This window comes from Raphanus sativus, chromosome 2 (genome assembly GCF_000801105.2).
Source record: "Raphanus sativus cultivar WK10039 chromosome 2, ASM80110v3, whole genome shotgun sequence".
Classification (NCBI taxonomy): Eukaryota; Viridiplantae; Streptophyta; class Magnoliopsida; order Brassicales; family Brassicaceae; genus Raphanus; species Raphanus sativus.
The window spans coordinates 23,469,078-23,494,334 of NC_079512.1; the positions used below are offsets into that span (position 1 = coordinate 23,469,078).

Here is a 25,257-nt window from a genome sequence, read left to right on the forward strand (position 1 = left end):
TATTGCTGCTACTCTGATTTTTAGATAACTTATTGCTTAGTTCTTTTGATGCCGCAGTTGAAGTACCTAAAGAAGATTTGTTGTCTTTCTGAACAGTAAATGGAAGCAATTGTCTCTTCTTAACAAAACGATATTCTGTATATATTATCATGTATAAGTATTATAATTTATATCTAAGATAATATACCAAAGTAACATTCGTGTTAATGCTAATACCCAAATCTAACAAGTAAACAAAAAATCCAACAAACACGTAAAGTTTTTAGTTAGTTATACCAAATTGTACACTAAGTAAAGTTTGAGACTTGTTAAGGAAAAAAAACGGTCGGAAACTCCTTTCAAACAAAAAGCTATCTACCTTAATGGAAGCTATCTACCTTTAATGGTTTAGTATCAATAAAGGCGACGTGATGTTGAACATGTGATGGACGGCTGTTTTAGTGTTTAAGAGGTTTGAGTTTGGCATTGTTTGGGCTTTCGGTCAAATGCTTAAAGCTCAGTCTCCTCCCCCACCACAATTTGTTTGTAGCTCACTCTCGCCAACCTTTGTTTACCTTTTTTTTTATCTTTTAAGATGTCGTGAACCACTTCAATTGTACATCATACGTTAATAGTAGATTCTTAGTCTTATATAGTAATTAACAATTCAAAATGAGTTCTTACGCAGTAGCTGTTTTCCATCCATAGTAATAACTTATCATACTTTAGAATGGTTGGTATAATCGTAAATCAGAGTATCTACACGAGAAGTAAGATCTTCAACTTGTAACTTTTGAGTAGATTGTACGTTGGATCTGTTAATTTTGTTTTACTAAATTAATCATCGTCTCTTTACGCCTATCTATAGTGCAAACATAATATGATAATCCAACTTATCAGGCCAGGTCCGACTTTTGGCTTATACAACTGGTTAGTAGAAGCAAAGATAAAAATGTCGGTCTTGGAGCGAGCTTGGGACATATACGTTTTGAGTTCTGTTTTATGTATTTACAATAATTAAAGATCAGTCAGTGTCAAGCACAATCAAATACAAAATGGTCGGTAGAGTTTTTTGTTGTGCTTGTTGACCCGTAATGCGATATACATCTTTCACGGGTTTGAATGGTCAAATCAAAATCTACTATTAATGTATGCAATGCAAACAAAATTGAACGTTAGAATTGAGGATGGGCGTTCGTAACGTATGCATCCATTCTCAATTATTTTATTTTGTTAGATCTGCATGTCCTTATCTAAAGCATTATTCAAATTTCTCACTCTGAATTGCAACTATTAGTTCAACAATATGAAATGAAAATGGCCTGAAAAACTTTAGATTATCTGTATCTAACAATTCTATAATCGCAATGACATGAAATTATTCACATTTTATTGTCAAAATCTTGTTGTAATGTTAGGTAAGTTTTAGGCTTTTAGCTTCAAAAGAAAGCATCAAAGTCCAAAACCGCCACGTGTAACTCAGATAAGCCTTTATCACCATACCGTATGTACATGGCCCACTTGTGATTCTGCGAAAAGCCCATAAGGACCACAATTTAAATTTAATTTCACCAATATTTTCTTCTTCTCGATATATAAATACACACACCTCGGCTTCTTTGTGTAGTAGATAAGAACCACCGCACTTAAACATGAGATCATTCACCATGCCTACTCTCCTCCCCACCTCTTCCTTCAAAACGGCAGCCACCGTCTTCATCGCCGGCGTCTTTTCTGTTGCGGCGGCGGTGAGTTTCACCGTTCCTTCGGTCCCGCTCTCGCATTTCGTGGCGTCTTGCTATCCGGTGATATACGATAACACCGTCTTCCTCCTTAAGCCGCCGTATCTTTACTTAGTCATCAACTGCATCATCGTCTCTATTGTCGCTACTTCTAAGCTCACTCACAAATCATCTTCCAATATCGACGATTCTGTTTTCTCCATAGCCGATACGCCCGTAACAGTAGTACTACCGGTACCTTCTGATATCGACACGGTTTACTTAAACGTGGCTTCTGATTATACCGGACGTGTGGATAATGATCTGACGGTGGAAGTTCTCCCTCAAGTTGTCGATGATAATAAGGTGATTGTAGGTGATCATCAGCCAGAGACGGAAAAGACAAAACCAAAGAGTGATTGGTCGGAACCGGACCAGCCAAAACTGAAAAGTGATTGGTCGGTACCGGAGAAGGAGAAGCCAAAACAGCAGAGTGACTCGCCGGAGATGATTTCGAGGGTGAAGCTATCGAGAAAGCCGCCGAGATATAGTCAACTTAAAATGAGTGCTGAAGAAGGTATAGATTCCGTCTGAACATTCCGGTTTCGTGGAGGGGTAAAATCGTAAATGAACGTTTTCCAAATTTTCTGCAGGTGATAAAAGGCCACCGAGGAGGGAGGACACGCTGGAGACGACGTGGAAAAAGATAACGGAAGGACACTCGACGCCGTTAACGAAGCACCTGACTAAATCCGACACGTGGCAAGAAAGGTCGCGCGTGCATAGCTCGAAGGAGGAGATGACCAAGTCCGAGAACTTGAATGACGTAAATGCCCCTACGGAGCTGAAACGCGAGCCGTCGCCGGGTCAGGAAGAGCTGAACCGGCGTGTGGAAGCGTTTATCAAGAAGTTCAACGAAGAGATGAGATTGCAAAGATTGGAGTCTTTGGCTAAGAATAACGAAATGGTAAATGGAGGGACTCGTTTGTAAATATTCGTGTTTTTTGTTGTTGTGTTTCCTTAGCTGTTGATGAACAACAACACTGGAGAAAGGGACGGCACCGGCACAGTCGCAAATGTTGACTCTTTTGTACAAAACTACTTAGCTGTATATGACTTTATGTGTGATTGTTATATTTCTACTTTCTAGGGCTTGTTGATAAAAATGAGGGATACTGTATCAGCAGAGACTAGAACTAGTGAGTAGTGATCGAATCCATTGTTGGCTTGTTTTTAAGATTTTTACATTATTAATCAATATGAATGTTTTAAAATACTATACACACATCCTTTGTTGTTTTTTTTTGGGTAGAAATGAGTATGTGATTCTTTTAGTAACAAATATTTACATGACCATAGTAGTAGCAGGGAAAAGCCTATCCAAGAAAGTATACAAACCTCCTCCAAGCAGAAGAGCACCACTATAACAAAAAAGAAACATCGAAAATTGAAACAGCAAATTAACAAAATATGAAATCATTTATGGTTTTAGAATGTGCCTCAAACTCAAAAACATACCTTATGGGATTGATCCATGCAGAAACTTTTCGAAACGAGAGTAAGCTCTGCAGAAGTTCAAGAGACGGTAATAAACGCAGATGCTTCACAAAATTTAAAACCTAAACTACGAAATTTGCAGCTTGACTATTTGTAAAGAGTAAAAAGAAACACACGATACCTGTAAAGCTCCCGCGAAAGAAGCAGCCAGGATGAGTGGAGCAACGTATCCTGTTGTATACGTCAATAGTAAGCTTCCACCTATTACTGGATCCTGTATTTCACAACCGTTACATTATCCCTTATAACTTTATATAACCAAGTAGAAAATTATACTAGCTCTCATATCAAAAAAAAAAAATTACCTTGGAAGTAGCCACATAGCCAAGAAGGGTGGCTAGAACTGGAGTACTACAAGGTGAGGCAGCAAGTGCGAATGTGAGACCCGCTAGATACGCTTGTACACCTATCAAAACATTTTGTTACCAAAAATGTTACAAACAAACGTAAAGTACTTGTGTGTGACTTTGTCTTGGGAGGATTACTAGATGGGAAGTTTGCTGCTGCTGCACGAGGATCAAAGTTGTCAAAGAAAGATGGAAGCTGGAGTTGGATTACCTGTAAGAGGAGAACAGAAGAGATTGCTGTTGGACATGGCAATGCTACTGATGCTAAATGAAAAAGTACTAATGTGTAACGGAAAGTACCTCAAGAAGATTGAGACCCATTACAATAGCCAGACCTGATGCAGCTACTGGTAGTCCTTGTCCTATTTGTCCATATGCTTTTCCGGCAAAAGATGCTACTATCCCAAGAAGTGCTAAGGTAGTTGCTAACCCCAGTGAGAAAGCAATTGCATCTCCAATAACCTAAGTGCATGGAGAGCTGAAAATATTACCGAGGGATATAAAATGTGACTAGGAAGTTGATTAAAGAGAACTTGGCCTTAGCTTCTTTTACGTTTTGATTCTACTTAAATGGCACTTATCTTGCTAACTCAACAAAGTTGATATAAATCTAATCGGAGAAACACTAACCTGACCTCTGCTTTTGCCAGATCCAAACGCACCTATATGTTAGTAAGGACCGGAGTGGAAGGAATTAGAACATCAAACTAAAAATTCTATCAATATTCAAAAACTTGAGGTAAGTTATCATACCAATATAACCAAGGGTCAAAGGCAGAACACTGAGTGTACATGGAGAAAGACTTGTCACAAGTCCAGCACCAAATATTACTGCCAAACTACAAGAGGGGTAAATTATCAGGAGAGTCAGAGAGACAAACTCTCGGACATGCGTGCATTGAGAAGGAACCAGGAAAAAATGAACCTTGTTACACTGAGAGCTGAGAGCTGATCCTGAACAGCTTCATTAGCTTGTTGGTTAGCCGAATACAAGAAGTTTCCAAGCGAATCTCCCAGCGTCCCTTCAGCCAAGATGTAAACGGAAGTGGCTTGATCCTGTCTTAACAGGATACATAATTAGTTTAGGATTTTACAAGCCAAAACTGCAAATAGATAATAACTGAAAAAGAAAGATGATAGGATATGATAAAAACCTTACCAAGACAACCAATTTCAAGTCTGCGGCCTTTGCTGAGCTAAGAGTTACCAAGTTTGCCACTGAGAAACCAAGAAAAAAATTGATGCGTTTCATAATTATGTAAAAAACTAAGTCGTTCGAAGACATAACGAAGCATACTTTGTTAGTTTTGCCATACCAACTTGCTCATAAACTAGGCTTTTAAACACACATAGATTTCTTATTTCTCATCTCAAGAGTCAAAGACTTGCAGAATAAATAAATAAATAGGTGAAATGGAGAAGAGGGTAACGTTACCTCCTACTAAACCACTACCGAACATGGCAAGTTTAGCACTTTTGCTCTCTTTCTTCTCTAAAGAGAGAGCATCAGACCCTAAACTTCTCCCTCTCTGAAGCTCACAGTGCTTGGCAACACGGACCAACCTTTTTTCTGCAGTTCCCAGAGAAAACAAACTCAACAATGACCAATGGCTGATAATTCCTGAGTTAACAAAACTAAATCCTATTCAATTTCAAAGCAGTGCATGTTCTGAGTGGTACTAATGAAATTAAGGTTACAAAGAAGAAGATAACTAATATGTGGTACTTGTAAGGACAACACGACCCAGTTTCGATTCCCCCAGAGCGAGTAAATTTCATATCTTCAGTTCAAAATATGAGGCTAATAATCATGCCTAGGTGTGACTGATCATATATAATCTAATCCAGATTACTCTATATACCTACCTTGTACAGGTTTTCAGCTTTGTGAGTTTCTCACATAGTTTTTTCTTCAAGCTTAAATAATATAAAACAAAATAAGGAACTCACCAGCACCATTATTGATTCTGCAACTCAAAGATCCACCGGCGATGCATCTGTTCACGCTCAAATTCATGGCACTCCTAGAGAGAGAGAGAGAGATAAACGGTCTTGTCTATAGATATTTTCAGTTTCCTTAATTTTCATTTCGTTATATTTTAGATATTCTCTGATGGGCTGTATCAAAATTAAATTCTCTGATGGGCTGAAATTTATAGCGGTCTTACTATAATCAAATATGAGTTACCATTTTGGAAAGTTTGTACAAAAATATAGTAAACCAAAAAAAAAGAAAGAAAAGAATAAACCGATTAATCGCAATGCATTTCCTCAAAGATCTTTGTAATCGTAGAAAAATAAATCTTTGTTATCTAAGTTCTAAATGTTGACAAAAGAATGATTGTCAATCCTACACCATTTACCCAGCTCCATCAGTTTCGACAATCTCGTAGTGTAGTTCGCTTGCAACAAACCAGACATTAGAAGTTAAAATTATCATTGTAATGAATAATCATATCACCCACAAAGTGGGCTTGTAAGTAATTCTAAAAGCATAAACTCAATTGTCATTTTCTATTCAGCTGGTTTTACCAAACTTTGCTACAAAACCAAAATTTTCAAAAGACATATTGGCCCACTTTAGGTTTTATACTTTATAGCAAACATCCCTCGCACCGCGCGTATTAAAATAAAAGTTGTGGTCGACACCGGTCCGTAGAGACGTTTTAAGATATGCATGGATTTTGGATAGTGTCTTCTCGTAAGGACAAACTACAATTACATGGTTTTTTACTTAATTACAGTTACATGTTTCTTCCTTAATCAGACGTCGTTTTGATTAAAAAAGCTACGCAATTGTGATATATTAATTTGATATAAAGATCAAGCAAATTTCTGGTTGTAAATAAAAGAGATCACGCAACATGTACCAAAAAATAAAAATAAATAAAGATCAAGCAAATTAAACCCACGTAACACATGTAGCATGTGATGGCTTATCGCTATACCATTTTTAATGAGCATATGATGCGTGTAAGTTAATCCCCGGTTTGCATGTAGAAAAAGATTTTATTGTCTGAGCAACTGTTTAGAAATTAATTGATACTTACATGTTAATTTGTACATACTTGAAAGTTGAAATTAGCCCTTTTAAGCATATCTAAGTATCTAACATGTACTAATTACAACCACACCCACTAACTGTTATTTTTGTATGGGTAAATAAAATTAGGGTAATAATTGCAAAGAACAAAAATTAGTGGGCAATTTGGGGTTTTTCGTTTGGCAACTTTTATTAAAGCAATAAACGATTGACATTATATAAGCTGACGAACTTTCGTGTTTTATTTCTTATTATGACAACTGACAAGCCAGGTGACTACATATATAAGCTGACGAACTTGAATCAGTACAAGTAAACAAAATGTCTATTGTTCTCACTTCCACTATCTTTTGTCAAAAATCTTTTTGGTCGCACATAAACAACATAAAACTTCAATAATGTTTATGTGTTTAGAAATCACTCTTTTAGCTGATATAGTAGGATTAAAATTGTTGGACCACCATTTTCCATATTTCAACAAGATTTATATACTTTTATATAGTCTAGTCGCCAGTTAGTTGACGATGTTTCATGTATCCTGATCTAAATCAGTAACAACAGTATTACATAACAATATATATTAGTAACCATGGCTTCTACTATAATGTATTAGTATTTGCCATTCCACATAATGCAATCGATGTTTATACATCACTCACGCAGATAACTTATACATCGAACATCGAAGTATGAGGTGTATTGACTATGCAGATGGCGTACGGCTACAAACACTGAACCACTACAAGCACATAATGATTCAATGTATTTATATTGGTAATTATTTGTAGTAAATTTAATAATTGGGTGAATTATACAATTATACGGTTCCCTCATACTTCAAATAGGAGCACAAGAACAACAAAAGAAGGAAAAATAGGAAGAATGTCAGAGACTTTAGGACAAAGGGATTGGGATAAACATGAAGACACATGAGTATAAATGAGGACATTCCCTTCTGGATATGTCAGAAAAATAAATAAAATAATATTATGTCTGTCGACCTTTCTTCATCATGCTCAATGATGCTAAGCATTTAAGTCATCGCATCGCATGTCTACAACTTATTATTAAGAAAATAGAACGTATAAAATTGTCTATGGATAGAATCATAGAAGTAAATAATTACAAAATTAGTATTACTAACAAACAGTTTGGAATTTTATATTGATGTAATTGTGTTTTATTATTTAAGCCACTTAAGGTCTAAACCACCTCTACATTCAGTATGATTAACAAAACGCGGGATGAAATAAATAAGGAGTCAGTTAAAAGATGTCAAATCTTGACTCGTCTTACATAGAATATCGAACTTCGCCTATCAAAGGATGCATATTTGACTTGTTTACATAGAGAGTTGGTAAGAAAAAACTTGTAGTTTATTAATTTTCTGAGTAAGAAGGAAAAAAATAAAAATCTAGATCGCAAATTAAAATGAAAATGTTACCATGAACAAACATAAGTTATGACAAAAAAGCAACATAAGTTAAACAAAATGGTAGTAAGTTTTTATTTTTTGAAAAATGAAAATTGTGGTCACTTCAGTTGCCGCTAGTACAAATGAGTTGAGTAACTATTGAATGCTTAGACCGCACTGATATTTAATATGCTTCGACGTAAGAAACCTGATAATAAATGTAAATATAAGTACATTCCCCATTCAAAATCACGAGTGTTATGTAAGTTATCATTCACGTACCTTGAGCAAACACATCTCATCATTTTCTTTTTAAAGATTCGGATCCATCAAAATTCAAAATCATGCAGTCTACTTTAACTAGTATAGCTTTTTTGGTATGCAAGGATTCTATTAAATGTTAACGAACGCATATACTTATTAAAGTTATTATCCGAACAGTGATAGTTTTATATTAGAGGAGCTAGAATCTTTTTTTTTTGTAACTTAGGAGCTAGAATCTTTGTACACTAGATACTGCGAGTATTGACGTGAACTAATCATTGCTAATTTCGATTTGGATAATATAATTAACTTAAAGTCTACAGAGCACTGTGTTGATTAGAGTGATTAGACTCACGAACAGAATCAAATTTCTGGGGTAGATGAACTTTTTCGATAATCAATTATTTACAAGAAAATTAAAGCAACCGAATTATGTTTGTCTAGTAGTTTCCTTTAGGTACGTGGATTTAGGTCGCAAATTGATTTTACCAGACGTTTATTTTCCTTTGGTTGCTATGAGATTCCTACCACGACTGCAGGCTTCTAGAGTTAGTCTGTGCTTTGCTATGAAGTTCTTTGGTTAAAAGATAAATAATGATGATTCTTCTTTTTTCTATCAGCAATGATGATATCATCTTATAACCTTTTTGTAGTTGGATCTACTTCATCTCAAATCTAAATTAGCACAATGTTTTGTTTCGCTTGTAATAAATGTACACCTGGTGAGTACTAACACTACAAGAAATAAGTTGCAGTTGGTAATTATTAGATATGTAGCTTTTTTTTTGTAACTTGATATGTAGCTTTTTGAGGATCTTATGTGGAAGAGATGAAGATGGATTGATCAATTACATCATTTATTTCCGACCATTTTTGTTCATATCATATAAATTGTAGTTTAAAAGACCATTTTAATAAGTACTGAGTCAAGTTTTGTTAGTCGATTGAGACTAAATGAATTTATTGTGATGGTTAAGATTGATCTGAATGCTTAACAGTGTAGAGCTAATAGCATTTCCATCCCAAGACTATTAAAGATTACCAAAAGAAAAAAATATTATGTGAATTTACCCAAAGAGATGTTCATACTCATATTTCAATAAAAGAGCAGGCCAATGGTGGCAAGTTTCATCTCGTTTCTCCCAAAATAAATAAGCTTATAGTCTCCCATTGGCTTGTTGGACTCTCCTATCGAAAGCCTAATTGGTTTTACATGTTAAACACACAACAAACAAAACAAATAGTTGCATGATCCAAGTTAAAAGGGTGACCTGTTAATGAAAAATATTTATCTGGAACATTAATTTGTATTATTGTTAGGTAGTTGTTGATGGGTCTTGGCGACTTGTTACACCTTAATATGTTAAGCCGGATTGTTGACTCGCTCTCCTATGCTTTTCGTCTAAAAGTGCTTTTTATAGTGTAGATTAGCGGGAACCACGATCTGCTGCGTTTATTTTATATTTAAATTGTGTGTACGTCACCTGAATTATGTAGTACTGAATTAGAGATTAGTCTCGTCCAAGAATATTAGGGGCCTTTTTGAAGATACAGCGAGAGTAATAGAGCATGAAAAATTCAAACCTAACATAGAACTATAGCATTTTATGCATGTTCTCTACACTACAAAAAAAACCGGACTTGTAAAATAGCTTATAAATTGCCACGCTATAAATTTAATCTTTTAAAATAACTTAACATTATAGATTTATAATTGCCATTAATCTAGAGACTACCAAAGGGAGGGCCAAATTGTGGAGAAGAATGGAAAGGGTAGTTGGAGTTGAGAGACTTGAAGAGGTGCTAACGTGAGCGCCTTAATTGATGGGTATTATCGTCATTTGATCAAGTAAAAACCCTGAATCAAACTCTGCTCAGCTTTTACAAAAAATACTTTTGACTTGAACATTTTTTTTTTTGAATAATGACTTTTAACATTTAGATCTACTAGGTGTGTAAAAGAATTTTAAAATATTTTTTAATAGATAAATATAAATTATATTTATTTTTTTATTAATATTATAAGTTTTCTTTTTTCTTATCAATATTTTAATATAAATTTGATTTAATTGAACATTAAAATTAAGATAAAAACAATTTTGTTTATTTTGAATTATATTCAAGAATGTGCATGTATATATTTAAAATTATAATCTTAGGTAGATTTTTCTATCTATTTATTTTAATTAAATATATTAAATAAATATGTAAAATTGCATAATTGTCAAAAATTAAAATTAAACAATATATATAAAATCTGTAGATATATATAATAAACTAATTATTTTACGATTTAAATTTGATTTTATGATTTAATTTTTATAATTTTCTAAAAATATGTATATATTTTCGAAATATTTTTAATTTAAGTGATATTTTGAAATTTGAAATGTCATAATTGAATATATTTATTTTAATGATGATTTATGAGTTATTACCATATTTTAAAAAATCCAAAAATATAAATCGACAATAAATGTAATATATGAGTCATTACCATATTTTAAACAGTTTACCAAAAATATAAATTAACATTAGATTTAATTGTCCATATCATATTAATCTATAAGACATGTCATCAATTTTAGTAGCCATGTCAGAATTAATAATCTAGGTATTTTCTGCACTATGTGTAGTGATGAATTTTTTAAAAGTTCTTAAATTTTATATTTTAAAATGTAATTTATTAATATTATATATTTTATTATTTTGACCAATAATTAATATAAATATCATTAATTAAGCATAAAATTAAGAGATTTTTTTTAAATTATATTTAAGAATGTATATGTGTATATATATAAAGTTAAAATCTTAGATAAAAAAATATTTATTTCATTTGGTTAATGTATTAAATCAACTTGTAAAAAATTACTAAAAATCATATAAAATTGTATAGTTATCAAAAATTAAAACTAAATAATATTTATATAATTTGTAGATATCTTAAAGAAACTAATGATATTACGATTTTTTTTTTAAATTCAGAAAATTTAGAAAATTTCAGATAATAAAAATTTTATAATTATAAAAGTAAAATTATATAATATTTCGAAATTCAAAATGTCATATTTGAATATATTTATTTTAGTGATGATTTATGAGTTATTACCATATTCTACAAAGTTTACCAAAAATATAAATCAATATTAAATGTAATATATGAGTTATTGCCATATTTTAAAAAGATTTCCAAAAATATATATCAGCATTAAATGTAATTGTCCATGCCATATTTAACCATATGACATGTCATCAATCTTAATAGACATGTCATATTTTTTGTGTGAAAACGATTGTAAAGAAGACATGTGGCAAATCACTTCTCAAATATATAGACTAGGGGATTTTAATGTTCAAAATTTTCTACTCATGTTCACTACTAACTATACTAGTACATTTGCTTCTTCTTTTTTCTAGTTCTAAGTAACCTTACACATAAGTTTTCTATTCATGTTCACTACTAAACTATACTAGTACATTTGCTTTTTTTTTTCTTTCTAGTTCTAAGTAACCTTACATATAATTTTTTTATTCATGTTCACTACTAAGACCATCTCCAACCCACTTCTATTTTCATCTATATTTTTTTTTAAATAGAGAATCTTTATTATAAAGGTGGACTTGCTCTAATGTATACTTCTAAACTAGAGTTTCTCTATTTATAGAGGAAAATATAGAGATATGTTATTTTCATCTCTAAATATAGAGAAAAAAATAATATTCTTCTATATTTTCCTCTAAAATAGAGAAACTCTATTATAGAGACATACATTGAAACAACACTATTTCTATAATAGATATCTCTATTTTAGAGGAAAATATAGAAGCATCTTGGAGATGCTCTAAACTATACTAATACATTTCCTTCTCTTTTTTTTCCAGTTCTAAGTAACCTTACACATAAGTTTGAACTTAAAAACAAATAAATAAAATGATACAAAATCAAGTGAGTGGACACATATACTTCCTCCATTTCAAATAGATAATGATTAAGGGAGATTTTGATGTTTCTAAATAAATGATATTTCTATATCAATAAATTTTTAATTTTATTTTAAGCTGTGCAACTAAATGACTAATAATATTTTATAGTATATTTTTTAATTGGTTGAATAATTTATAAATGATATTTTAATGATACTTTTAAAATAAGAAAATAATTTTTAATAATTGTGCACTATCATATTCATCTATTTTAAAATGGAAGGAATATTTAACATATAAGTTTGAACTTAGAAAATAAAAATAAAATGACACAAAAAGTAAGTGGACACACATCTTTAGCATACATGTAATGCCTTTTTATATAAAGAAAAAGTTAGAAGATAATTTCTAAAAATATATAGATCGAGTAGACACAAGAACAACTATAAAACTCTTTTACAATCACTAAATAATTTGAGGATAAGTCTTTAAAACAATCTTATTTATTTTTAATAAACTACCTTTGGTCATTGTTAAGTGGATTTGTGGGTTATATTGAAAACAAGATGATCAATCCATAGAGTAATAATAAAAAAATATGTGAAATGAATTATCTTTAATAATACCCAAACTTTATACAAATTTAAAGCTACCAATTAAATTAAATTAAATTAATTTTAAAATCATTTAAATATAAAAAACAATGAATAAATGTCAGGATTTTTATTTTAGTTTATTAGTTTAGTTTATACCTAAAGTAGGTGATTTGCCCGCATTTGCGTGTTTAATAATTTTACAAAGTTTTATGAATAGATATATTATCAATCCATATAAATAAATTATTTTCATGTTTTGAAATATTAAATAATTAACTTTTTATTAAATATTTTATATAGAATAAAGATTTTTTGTATTTTAAAATATCTTTTATTACGTAAAATAAACTTCAAAGCATTCGTATAACATAAAAATATGTAAATGGATTTATATTTATTTTTAAAATATTACGATGTAAAATATTTTTGGATACATAATAGAGAATCTTTTTAGATAATAATTATCAAACTAAAGAAATTCCTTTTTAATTTATGGATAATTATATATTAACAAATCTTATCTAATTTTTTATTAAAGGTAATAAAGACTTTAAACGATATAATTCTTAACGTGAGAGAAAAAATCACTTTGTATATAATAATATATATATTTTTGAATTCTTTGCCAATTGTTTTTCAGAAATAATCACAATGAGTAATTTTTATTTTCATAAGATATTTATCTTAAAATATTAGATGATCCATTATATTTTATATTTTATGTGATATATATATATTAAAATAGCGTAGGTTTAGTTTTACTAAACCAAATATAATATTAACATATATATATAATTTTAATATTACTAAATTAAATATGATATAAATATAACTAATGATATCATTGTTTATTTTTTTAATTATTCTCACGATAATGATAAATTATTTACTAAATCCACTAAAATTAGTTATTAAGATTAGTTATTGATAATAAATTAAACTTAAAATTATGGAAAACATGACAAATTAGTAAATTCACTTCTCAAATAATAGTATAGATAGATAATATATAATGTTTTAATATTACTAAAGTAAATATAATAAAAATTTAACTAATGATATTATCGTTATAATTTTTAATTATTCTCAAAATAATCAGAAATTATTTGCTACATCACTAAAATTATTTTTTAAGATAATAATTGATCGTAAAATATGACTAACCTAAAATTATGGAGAGCATGAAAAATTCAGCAAATTCACTTAACAAATAATGTGTGTATATATATATATATTTAAATATCACATCATCGTTAGATTTTATAATTATTTTGATGATAATGATAAATTATCAGTTAAATCGCTAACATTATCTATTAAGATTAATAATTGATCATAAATATGACCAAACCAAAAATTATGGAAAGTACGATAAATAAACAAATTCACTTTTCAAATAATAGTATAGAAATATGATTAAACATAAAATTATGGAGAAATGATAAATTAGCAAATTCACTTCTCAAATACTAGTATAGATATGATTACATATAATATATATTCACCATTTTTATATTTTATCTAATATAGCTTTAATTTTAACAAAACTAAAAATATTCTAAATGATCCCTTTAAAGTAATCAGTTGGATAATATGATCATTTTTGCCAAAGAAGAAAATATGATTTGAAGGGGGTAAATTCATAGGTAACTTCCTTCCTAGTTATAATTTCATGATTTGATTACAGTTGGGGTTAATTAACAGAAGGGATTGGTATGATTAAAGTTAAAGATCCAGTACCTTAACTGTAATTTTCTAAAAGCACAGGGGTACATTCAAGTGACCGTTTTATGATAGCAACGTTAATTTTTACGACCAACTTTTTACAAAAATATAATTTATTTTATTTAATCATTAATGTAATTCGAATTCGGACCATTTATTTGTCTGAACGAAGGGAAAAAAAGACAAAAAAGATTTGAATATTTGTTTGTTGGTCGAAGAGAAAGAGAGGAAGCAGAGCAGAGCGATTTGCTCATTACTCTTTTTTTTTGTTATCTGCACAAACGAAGCGAAAGTTCATCATTTTCTCAGAAGAAGAAGAAGGAGAGAATCTTAGGGTTTAAAATATTCTCAGGAAAACGATTCGTTTTTTTTTTCTTCTTTTTCTCGAATGTTTGTTCCTCTAACAAACTAAACCAGACACTCCATCCATTGACCTCGTAAGTTTCGCTCTCTCTCGTTTTCTGTTTCTTGTTTCTGTCTTCTTCGATTGTCCAAAGATCAGTTTTTTTTTTGTTTTTGTTGATTTACCGTTTGGACAGAACCGATGTTTTTCTTAATTTTGTCAACTTAATTTTTCCTTTTTTCAAATCTCTTACCCGAAATGGAGATTGCGTTTACAAATGTTGAGTGCCTCTTCTATAGCTTTCTGAAATTTTGTTTCTTTGTTTTTTTTTTTTTGTTTTTTATAATTCCCAAGAAGCTATCTCCTGTTTGGAGGAAGTATGCATGACCGAATTGAGAAATTAGGGTTTATGATGAAGCTCGAAAGGCTCCAAAATTTCTGATTTTGAGGTGTTGGGTTTGTAGAGATCTGGTGATACATTGTTGGGGGTCTGAAGAGGAATATGATGTTATCGCCGTCGCCCAACACAGTAGCGAAAAGCTCTCTGGAGGAGATGCTCGAGTCTCTCCGGCAGATGGATGAGTGTGATCGGCCTCCTATAGATATCCCGCCGGCGCTTCCTTCTCGTCCTAACTCCAGAGCTCGTCTTCCCTCCGCTCGCCGGTCTCTTCCGGCCAAGTTTAATGTTTGCAGTGTCATGGAAGATCAGAATCAGAGCGGGAGTGTTGCTTCTAAGGAAGAAACTGAGCCGGAGAAGAAAGAGGAAGGGAAGAGGAAAGAGAAGGATTTAGGAGTTAAGAGGAACAGTTTTGGTAGCAAGAAGATGAGGACTGGTTATGGCTCAGAGTCTCCGTACGCAGCAGAGAAGGAGGAAGGCGTGAAGGTTAGTCCGGTGGAGAACAAGGAGGAGCAGAAACCTGAGTGGAACAACAATGTTGAGTATTTCATTAACAAGGTAAGTTGATGATGCTGTCTCTTGCTAACTCTTTGTTTTCCTTTTTTTTTTTTGTTCTTGTGAAGTTTAATGAATCATCTCCAAGGTAGATCATTTGAGAGCTTGATTATAGTTAGGACGAGAGATCAGGAGTGAGTCTTTTAAGAGTTGATTTGAGCAGTGAGATTCTGAAATTTTGTGATCAGAAAAAGACCTACCTCTGAAAATTGAGATATATAACTCTGTTTTTGGGGAACTTGTGGTAACTGTGTTTGTATTCTATTTCAGAAACTTCGAGTTTGGTGCCGGGTTGCAAATGGGCAGTGGCAACTGGGGAAGATACAGTCCACTTCTGCTGACACATCGCTTGTTATGTTGTCCACTTCAGATGTAAGTTTTTTTTTGTAATGCTGTTGCACTTTCCATATGATATTGAGGGGTTTCTGCGGTTTGATTTTTTTTTTGGTTGATATCAAAGGTTGTGAAAGTGACTACTGAAGATCTTTTCCCAGCGAATCCAGATGTTCTGGAAGGTGTTGAAGACCTTATACAGCTTAGCTATTTAAATGAACCGTCTGTTCTTTATAACCTTCGTGTCAGATACTCTCAAGACGTGATTTATGTGAGTTTACTGCTAACTCTTTTGATCAGTTTCTCAATTTTAGTTCTTACCTAACTTTTAGCGTTTCTCTTTGTTTATAGAGTAAGGCAGGGCCGGTATTGATTGCGGTCAATCCGTTCAAGAGTGTCCAAATTTACGGAAATGAAATCATCTCAGCTTATCAGAGGAAGGCTGTGGATGCTCCTCATGTTTATGCTGTGGCGGATTCAGCTTTTGACGAGATGATGAGAGGTGAAGAAACGCATTCATTATCACGCCTTTTGTATTTTTACATCCTAATTTGTCTTCCAGTGAGTATCTGGCACTTACATTTTTAAACCATTGTACATGCAGAAGAGAAGAACCAGTCTATAATTATAAGGTAGTACGAGTCTCTGCACTCTGAAGACGTTATGAATGCTTTTGTATTGGTTAATTGATTTATTTATTGTTGTGCAGTGGAGAAAGTGGAGCTGGGAAAACTGAGACTGCCAAATTTGCAATGCAGTATTTGGCAGCTCTTGGTGGAGGTAGCTGTGGAGTAGAGTATGAGATCCTTAAGACAACTTCCATTCTCGAAGCTTTTGGGAATGCTAAAACATCAAGAAATGCTAACTCTAGCAGATTCGTAAGTTCCTTACTCCGTCAAGTTAATTATAAAATGTGCATTCACTGCCACTCTAAACACTGTATCTTAACTGGCGCAGGGTAAACTCATAGAGATTCATTTTAGTGCAACGGGAAAGATAAGTGGAGCCAAACTTGAAACTTGTGAGTGTATTTTGAGCATCCATACTATTGTTTCTCATATTGTTTGGATTTGGAGCTCACTTGTTTCTCTTGGTCTTCTTCTCCATGTTTTCGACAATTAACTCTTTGGTAAATGTGTATAGTTCTGCTAGAGAAGGTAACTTTGTTTCCTTCATCTGACTTTCACTGCTTAAGCCATTGGTCACTAATTGGTAGTATCATCCTTTGACCAGTCAAGAGTGGCTCAGCTGTTCAATGGCGAAAGATCCTACCATATATTTTATGAGTTGTGTGCAGGTGCTTCTCCAATTCTGAAAGGTAACATTACAAACTGAAATCTACCAAGATTAAATTATTGCTTAGTTTTGTCTTTGGCTAAACTATCATTTTAATGGTTTCAATCGTAGAGAGATTGAAGCTTAAAACAGCAAGTGAGTATACCTACCTGAACCAGAGTGATTGCTTGACCATCGACGGTGTTGATGATGCTCAGAAATTTCGCAAACTACTGGTAATCTCTCTCTGTTTCCTTTTTCTTCCTGTGCTTGCTACTGGTTTTGTTAATTCTTTTTGTCTCAGCCAAAGCTCTAATTTTGTAGGAATCTTTCGACATTGTTCAAATCCCTAAAGAGCATCAAGAGCGCGTGTTTGCACTGCTTGCGGCGGTGTTGTGGCTAGGGAACGTATCTTTCCGAGTTACAGACAATGAAAATCATGTGGAGGTGGTAGCAGATGAAGGTAGAATCATCTACTGTCTTTTTTTAATTCATCAAAACCTGTAAACTTGGTGGTGATGCTCGCTTATCACTTGGCTGCTAAATTGTTACAGCTGTCACCAATGCCGCTATGTTAATGGGCTGCAACTCAGATGAGCTTATGGTTGTTTTGTCTACCCTTAAACTTCAAGCTGGTACGGATTGTATTGCCAAAAAACTTACATTGCGGCAGGTAAAAAGCTTAATGTTCATCATTTTTGATATTTTATTTTCATATATATTTTGATCATAAGGTGATGTATTATGAGTTTATGTGCCGTTTTAAATGCAGGCAACCGACATGAGGGATGGAATAGCAAAGTTCATATATGCAAGTCTTTTTGACTGGCTTGTTGAGCAAATAAATATCGCATTGGAAGTCGGTAAATCACTTACAGGGAGATCTATAAGCATCCTTGATATATATGGGTTTGAATCATTTAAGGTTAGTAGAAGTACCCATGTATGCTCTAGGTTTCGTATTAGTTCTTTTTTTGAAATATTGAGATGATGATGATGTGGTTTCTCCTTTGTTTTCAGAACAATAGCTTTGAACAATTCTGTATAAACTATGCAAATGAAAGGTTGCAGCAACACTTCAACCGTCATTTATTCAAACTTGAACAAGAGGTGATCTTTTGGGTCTACATGATATGGTTATGTGTGGTTTCTGCTTTACTGTTCCATTCAATATTATATTTCTCTGTTCAGGAATATGAAGAGGATGGAATTGATTGGACTAAGGTCGACTTTGAAGATAATCAAGAGTGCTTAGATCTCATCGAGAAGGTAACTAATTAATGGCCTGCTACACTTGTATCCGTAGTCATCCATTCTATATTCTCCAGAAGGAAAGAGCTAGAGATGTATATTGCTTTGATCTGCACTATAAAGACATTTCTGCATGTTTTGAAAAGTAATATCTTGCATATGTTTGCTTGTGCAGAAACCCATTGGTTTGTTGTCTCTACTAGACGAGGAATCAAATTTTCCCAAAGCAACGGATTTAACCTTTGCCAACAAGCTCAAGCAACACTTGAAGACCAACTCTTGCTTCAAAGGAGAGAGAGGTCGAGCCTTCAGAGTTAATCATTATGCCGGAGAGGTCAGTTGATGCCTTTAGTTTAGAAACAAGACTGCATATTGAATATGTTTTATATGGATCTGATTACAGACAGCTTTTTTTTTTGTTTACAGGTTGTCTATGATACAAATGGGTTCTTGGAAAAGAACAGAGATCCGTTGCCTGCTGATCTTATCCATCTATTAGCATCATGCAACTGCCAGTTGCTCAAATTGTTTTCTACTAAAGTCCGTAATAAATCTCAGAAGCCGCTTATGTTATCTGACTCCACAAATCAAACAGTTGGGACAAAGTTTAAGGTAAACGATGCAAGCTTTGTTTTCAGTTGCAATCTTCCCCACCTCACCTTGTTGTATCTCTCATGGTTAATTAATTACCTCTTGCAGGGTCAACTATTCAAGTTGATGAACAAGTTAGAGAACACAACCCCTCACTTCATTAGATGCATAAAGCCGAATTCGAAGCAGCTTCCCATGGTTTATGAAGAGGATCTTGTTTTACAACAGCTTAGGTGTTGTGGGGTGTTGGAGGTTGTTAGAATATCAAGATCTGGATATCCTACTCGTTTGACACATCAAGAGTTTGCAGGAAGATATGGGTTTTTATTGTCAGACAAAAAGGTCTCTCAGGATCCTCTGAGCGTATCAATAGCTGTTCTGAAACAGTATGATGTTCATCCTGAAATGTATCAAGTTGGCTATACAAAACTGTACCTACGAACTGGACAAGTAAGTAACTCTTTACGCAGAGATATAGAAAGCTAGTTAGCTGATCTTTATCTTCAAATTTTTTTTATAGATTGGTATCTTTGAAGATAGAAGAAAGAAAGTTCTTCAAGGGATAGTGGGATTACAAAAGCGTTTCCGTGGTCACTTGTCTCGTGAGTACTTTCAAAGTATGAGAAACGGAGCATTGGTACTTCAGTCATATGTACGAGGTGTAATTGCCCGAAGGATGTTTGATATTGAAGCAAAGCTCTATGCAGATTCTGTTTCTGAAGCAAGCACAGGAGAGTTAACTGCAGTCATACACTTGCAGTCTGGTAAGTCTGCGGAAGATTTTGGTTCTCAAATTTGGTAATAGAGATTTTAAGGCTCATCATTCATTTTTTCTCTCTTTGCAGCTGTTAGAGGATGGTTAGCTCGAAAACGATTCAGCAGTAAGCAAAGACAGAAAGAGTTACTCAATGTGACGACAATATCAAAGAGGAAATCAGAAGACAAGGTACTTACTATCAAAAGAAAGATTGTCCACTTTCTGAATGAAACATTATTACACTATATAACTCTCTTTCTCGTTTGTGATGTAGGAGCAGTTCCAAGTTCAACCATCAGCTATGTCTGATCTCCAGAAGCGGGTTTTGGAATCTGAAGCAGCTTTAGTTCAGAAGGAAGAAGAAAACACAGCGTTGAGAGAGCAGTTGAGACAGTTTGAGGAGAGATGGTCAGAGTATGAACTAAAGATGAAGTCAATGGAGGAAACATGGCAAAAGCAAATGTCATCGTTGCAGGTTAGTTCTCCTCATTACTTAAAACGGATTCTTGACACAGAGATAATGAAATGTTCCAACCCCGGATTCTTTTTTTTTTACTTTCTTCAGATGAGTCTCGCGGCTGCGAGAAAGAGTCTAGCGACAGAGAACGTTACAGGTCAAGCAGGAGGAGGAGCAAGACAAGACACATCGGTATCACCTTTCGGTTATGAATCAGAGGACACAACGTCTACTACTGCAACTCCAGGGTTAAGGACACCCACAACTAACTTCACAAACGGAAACACTCCTGAACTCAGAAGCAGAGAGCATCCCAACGGAAGTTTGAACGCTGTTAATCATCTCGCGAGAGAGTTTGATCAAAGGAGACTCAATTTTGACGAAGATGCTAGAGCCATTGTGGAGGTGAAAGTAGAGCCGGAGGCAACTGCTACAAACGGGCAGCAACAGCAACAACATCCAGAAGATGAATTTAGGAAACTGAAGCTAAGATTTGAGACATGGAAGAAAGATTACAAGGCTAGATTAAGAGAGACTAAAGCAAGACTCCATAGTGATAAACGTCGTCACCGGAAATGGTGGGGCAAATGAGACTAGAGCAGTCGCTTAGGTTTGTTGTATTAAGTTATAGATTGAGAGCATTGTAGATTCAGCTGAGAGAGAGATGTATTTTGTTCTTTTTGGAACTTTGTTATGTGCATAGCATCAAATAGAGTTTTTGTATTTTGAGAGCAACAAGAAAGATTATGTTTCATATCATTTCATCAAGCTCCGGGTACAAACTTTGTTGCGAAAGCCCATGCATTGTTAGCAACAGGGTTATCAAGATGGTCAAGGAGATTCTCCAAAGGACCCTTTCCGGTAACAATGGCTTGAACAAAGAAGCCAAACATTGAGAACATAGCCAACCTTCCATTCTTGATTTCTTTCACCTTGAGCTCAGCAAAAGTAACTGGATCATCTGCAAGACCCAGCGGGTCAAAGTATTGACCGCCCGGGTACAAGTCATTGCCTTCACCAACACCATCAAGACCGTTGATGCGGAAACCTTCAACTAGTCCCATTAGGATAACTTGGAAGCCAAGGACGGCTAAAATGCTCTGAGCGTGGACTAGGTTTGGGTTGCCTAAGTAGTCCAAACCACCTTCGGAGAAGATTTGTGAACCGGCTTTGAACCAGACCGGTTCTTTGAAGTCCACACGGACCCATTTCTGAAGAACTTCAGGGGTTATGCAACCAAATGCTCCCAACATTGCCCATCTCCCATGGATCACCTGTGAATGATCATTACTGTTTAGTGTTACACAAATTGATTTTTGTTTTTGTTTTGAGTGAGTGAGAGTTAGAGACTAACCTCAAGAGCTCTATTTTTGGCAAAGGCTTCAGGGTCTGCGGATAAACCGGCAGTATCCCAACCATAGTCTCCGGGAAACTCTCCGGTGAGGTAAGACGGAGTTTGGACAGAAAAGGGTCCTAAGTACTTCACTCTGTCTGGTCCATACCAAAGATCATTCCCCTTCACATGTCAAAGTAAAAACATTAGACACAAATCCAAGAAGTTATATGAAACCTTTAATATGAGATGTTTAGGACAGAAAGGAAACAGACCATAGTGTATTTGGGAGATCCGAGAGAGACAACATCACGAAGAGGGTTAAAGCTGGAGCTTTTAGTCTGACCAAGGAATGTTGTTGGGCACAACACACTGCTTGAGCTCGTGAATGTTGAAGCCATTGTTCTCTCTTGTATTGAGTGTTTGTTTCTCTGTGGTCTTGTTATTATTAGTTGCTATTTGGTGAAGTGTTGATCTAAGGGAGGTTGACTTTTATGTAAGTGTTTTGTGGATGAGAAGAGAAGGAGAATCTCAGAGGGGATATAGTTAGGAGTGAGATGTTGGGATTAGCCAATCAGGAAACTGATTTTTTTTGAGGTATCTATAACTCCATCTCTTTTTATCCATTTTTTTTGTCTTTGCCTATTAAGCTATATGGATTATTAGTTTTATACATGATAAAAGAATACAACATTTTAGTAATTTTACATCGAATATATCAAAAGAGATATTATAAATAAAAATAACATTTTTTAGAATATAATGTTTTTCTTTTTTTGGTGCGAAATCAAATACCAAACAAACAAATAATGCTTTTACATCTGTTTGATATCAGCAATGTTTAATTTATCTTATTCTGAATACTGATTAATTTAAAATTTGACTACTTATTTTTATTAGCTTTAGGTTTGTTTTCGTTGATGATTTATAGTAAAGCTTTAATATCATATACTTTCATTGTCATGATTATTCAACTTTTCAATTTTTGAAATTAAGTTTTAAATTATAAACTGATATTTTAGTTTTAATATATTATTATTTTTGTTTAAATAATAATATGCATTAAAAATTATTTAAAATATTGATATTGTATTAATCAATATGTTTTGATTAAATATAGGAACTCTCATTGATTAAAAAGTCAGTGGCATAAACTTGTAACATTAAAGATAAGGTGAGCGTTAATTTTCACTTGCACATCGGTTTTAATAGATTAGACAAAAATAAAGATTATATTTGGTCGCAATAGTTAATTGTAATGACTTCTATTTTAATAGATAAGATTATACCACAAAGTATAGATTAGTAAATACTGTTTGTCATAGATGAGTAAGTGTTTATTATTATTTTCTCCAGTTTAAAAACGCGGCCGCCTAGGCGCTGTTCGAGAATTGACCGCAGCAAATTTGACCAAATCATTGAAGTTAGGGGTTAACCCGTATGAGACCGCCTAATTCTCGCCTAATTCCCGAGTTGACCGCCTAAAACGTTTTTTTTTCTTTAGCGTAAAATTAAAACACGATTAATTATTTTTAATCATTATTGACAGATTTTGTGTAATTATTCATTATTAAATAATTAAAATTAGCTATTAAACCCAAAACAAGCATATACATACTGCATTTAAAGATTTTTTATCAAACACACCATAATCTAAATGTAGGACAATCAAAAAAAAATTGTTTAAAATTATATAAAAAGTCATATAATCACGTCTAAAAACTTGTGTCCTTATGTTTAAATTAGCTAAACATATTATAAATGTATTATATTATATTTAAAATTAGATCCCGCGTATTCTTCGAGTACTTTCTAATTTTTCAATAATTCGTTAGGTCCGGACTTACCGTCCGACTAGCGCTTAGGGTAGTTTTGAACCGGGTTGTTTTCTAATCAAAAGAGTGTTTAAAATTAGTAATTTGTCTTGTCATTTACTTTTTGATGTATACAATATATAGAAAATCAAATGCTAGTTATTTTATATTAATATATAATAAAGGAAAAGAACGTCAAGTTTCCACAAATATAGTAGTAAAATTTATGGAAACAACTGTGTTAGGTAGAAACTTGACGGGCAAGGCTATTCCTTTTATATTAAACAAATGCTTCATTTAGGGTTTCTTACTTATTCAGTAATTTATATTCATGTCTCTAATTCTGAACCGGCTCTCGAAGCTCTGTCTTGGGAAATCTCGAAGATCAACTCTTCTACTTCTCTCTAACGGATTCTCATCATCCTCGAGGAAAAAGCAAACCCCTCCCTGTTTCGTCGTCTCAGCTGAACTTTGTGAACCTTATGAAGCCTGTCTAGGAAAACTCGTTATTTCAGAGGTCCATAATGACATGATTAATCTGGAAAAGAAGGTGCGTCTTGAGTTGCTTTATAATGATATATTTGATAAAGTGGTAACCATCGGGGCATCTAATGGATGGGTAGCTACTTTGAACGGCCACGATGGAATCCTGCGTCTCCAAGATGACCTAAACCCGTATGCATCGTATACGGATCCAAAAAGCATTCCCCTGCCTCCTCTTGTGACTCTGCCACGTTGTCAGACCCAAATCGTCACTAACGTGTCAATGTCCACCTCTTCTCCAGAGGATGAAGACTGTGTTGTGGCTGTCAAGTTCTTGGGACCTCAGCTCAGTTTTTGCCGACCAGCTCTGAGTAAAACCGAATGGGTCAACATCAGGATCGATAATCCATGCTTCTTCTCTTCTCGTGTTATGTTTTCCAAGAAAGAGGGCATGTTTCGCACTCTCGGAGCTGGAGGTCACCTCATGGGATCATGGGATCTCCATAATCACAAACACAAGATTCAGAGGCTGCGGTTTAAAAAGGTTCCCGAGTTAACCAAGACCACAAACGAGCTTATGGATTCGTGCTGCACGTACGAGCATTTGGTGGAGTCAGTAACCACCGGCGAAACTTTCTTGGTTAAGCAGTACAAGAAGACGGTCGAGATGGATGATGAAGGTTTTGCCAAAACGAGAACAGAATATTTAATGGTGTTCAGACTAGACGGTGAAGGCAATGCAGTTCACACTGAAGACATAGGAGATCTTATCATTTTCCTCTCAATGTCTGAACCTTTTTGTCTCCGGGCTAGTTCTTTTCCTGACCTATTCCCGAACAGCGTTGAAAGCTTGGATTACTGGGAAAATGTAACTGTCGAACTGGCTGACTACTTAGTTATTAGAGGTTTTCGTCCATTCCTAGCCCCTTACCTTATTCCACCACAAAATATAGATTAGTAAATGTTTGTAATAGAGTCGTGCATCCCCACAATTATAAGCTTTTGTAACTTCATGTTGTGTGCTGGAGCATAATTTCTATGGACCAAAATAAGTGCATATAACTTATGAATGCAAACGTGATAATTGTCTCTCTT

General features: G+C 33.6%; 5 protein-coding genes across 5 annotated transcripts; 3 read left to right on the top strand and 2 right to left on the bottom strand.

Annotated features, from left to right (window-relative positions):
• Positions 1 to 1,589: 1,589 nt before the first annotated feature.
• On the top strand, positions 1,590 to 2,863 carry LOC108819529 (uncharacterized). The gene is made up of 2 exons (XM_018592587.2): positions 1,590 to 2,277; positions 2,354 to 2,863. Exons 1-2 carry the CDS (start codon positions 1,632 to 1,634, stop codon positions 2,689 to 2,691), a joined length of 984 nt encoding a protein of 327 aa, XP_018448089.2. The 5' UTR covers positions 1,590 to 1,631; the 3' UTR covers positions 2,692 to 2,863.
• Positions 2,864 to 2,900: 37 nt separating this feature from the next.
• Positions 2,901 to 5,700, bottom strand: LOC108819519 (cytochrome c-type biogenesis ccda-like chloroplastic protein). The gene is made up of 12 exons (XM_018592576.2): positions 5,555 to 5,700; positions 5,040 to 5,174; positions 4,764 to 4,822; positions 4,530 to 4,660; positions 4,358 to 4,443; positions 4,235 to 4,266; positions 3,905 to 4,066; positions 3,743 to 3,815; positions 3,563 to 3,663; positions 3,379 to 3,471; positions 3,219 to 3,265; positions 2,901 to 3,121 (listed from the first exon to the last, which is right to left on the bottom strand). The coding sequence occupies exons 1-12, from the start codon at positions 5,619 to 5,621 to the stop codon at positions 3,046 to 3,048; spliced, it is 1,062 nt and encodes a 353-aa protein (XP_018448078.1). The 5' UTR covers positions 5,622 to 5,700; the 3' UTR covers positions 2,901 to 3,045.
• Positions 5,701 to 14,753: 9,053 nt separating this feature from the next.
• LOC108842586 (myosin-2) lies at positions 14,754 to 21,300 on the top strand. Its single transcript, XM_018615555.2, has 23 exons — positions 14,754 to 15,010; positions 15,381 to 15,871; positions 16,139 to 16,240; positions 16,329 to 16,472; positions 16,553 to 16,703; positions 16,806 to 16,833; positions 16,911 to 17,079; positions 17,159 to 17,222; positions 17,345 to 17,358; positions 17,435 to 17,519; positions 17,609 to 17,712; positions 17,801 to 17,939; positions 18,031 to 18,149; positions 18,249 to 18,401; positions 18,497 to 18,586; positions 18,668 to 18,745; positions 18,903 to 19,061; positions 19,154 to 19,339; positions 19,427 to 19,768; positions 19,839 to 20,082; positions 20,164 to 20,264; positions 20,350 to 20,550; positions 20,641 to 21,300. The coding sequence occupies exons 2-23, from the start codon at positions 15,419 to 15,421 to the stop codon at positions 21,121 to 21,123; spliced, it is 3,609 nt and encodes a 1,202-aa protein (XP_018471057.1). The 5' UTR covers positions 14,754 to 15,010; positions 15,381 to 15,418; the 3' UTR covers positions 21,124 to 21,300.
• On the bottom strand, positions 21,266 to 22,343 carry LOC108842587 (chlorophyll a-b binding protein 3, chloroplastic). The gene is made up of 3 exons (XM_018615556.2): positions 22,141 to 22,343; positions 21,887 to 22,048; positions 21,266 to 21,806 (listed from the first exon to the last, which is right to left on the bottom strand). Exons 1-3 carry the CDS (start codon positions 22,264 to 22,266, stop codon positions 21,297 to 21,299), a joined length of 798 nt encoding a protein of 265 aa, XP_018471058.1. The 5' UTR covers positions 22,267 to 22,343; the 3' UTR covers positions 21,266 to 21,296.
• A 1,644-nt stretch (positions 22,344 to 23,987) lies between these two features.
• On the top strand, positions 23,988 to 25,120 carry LOC108841218 (uncharacterized). Its single transcript, XM_018613999.2, has one exon. The coding sequence runs from the start codon at positions 24,011 to 24,013 to the stop codon at positions 25,118 to 25,120; it is 1,110 nt and encodes a 369-aa protein (XP_018469501.2). The 5' UTR covers positions 23,988 to 24,010.
• Positions 25,121 to 25,257: the final 137 nt, after the last annotated feature.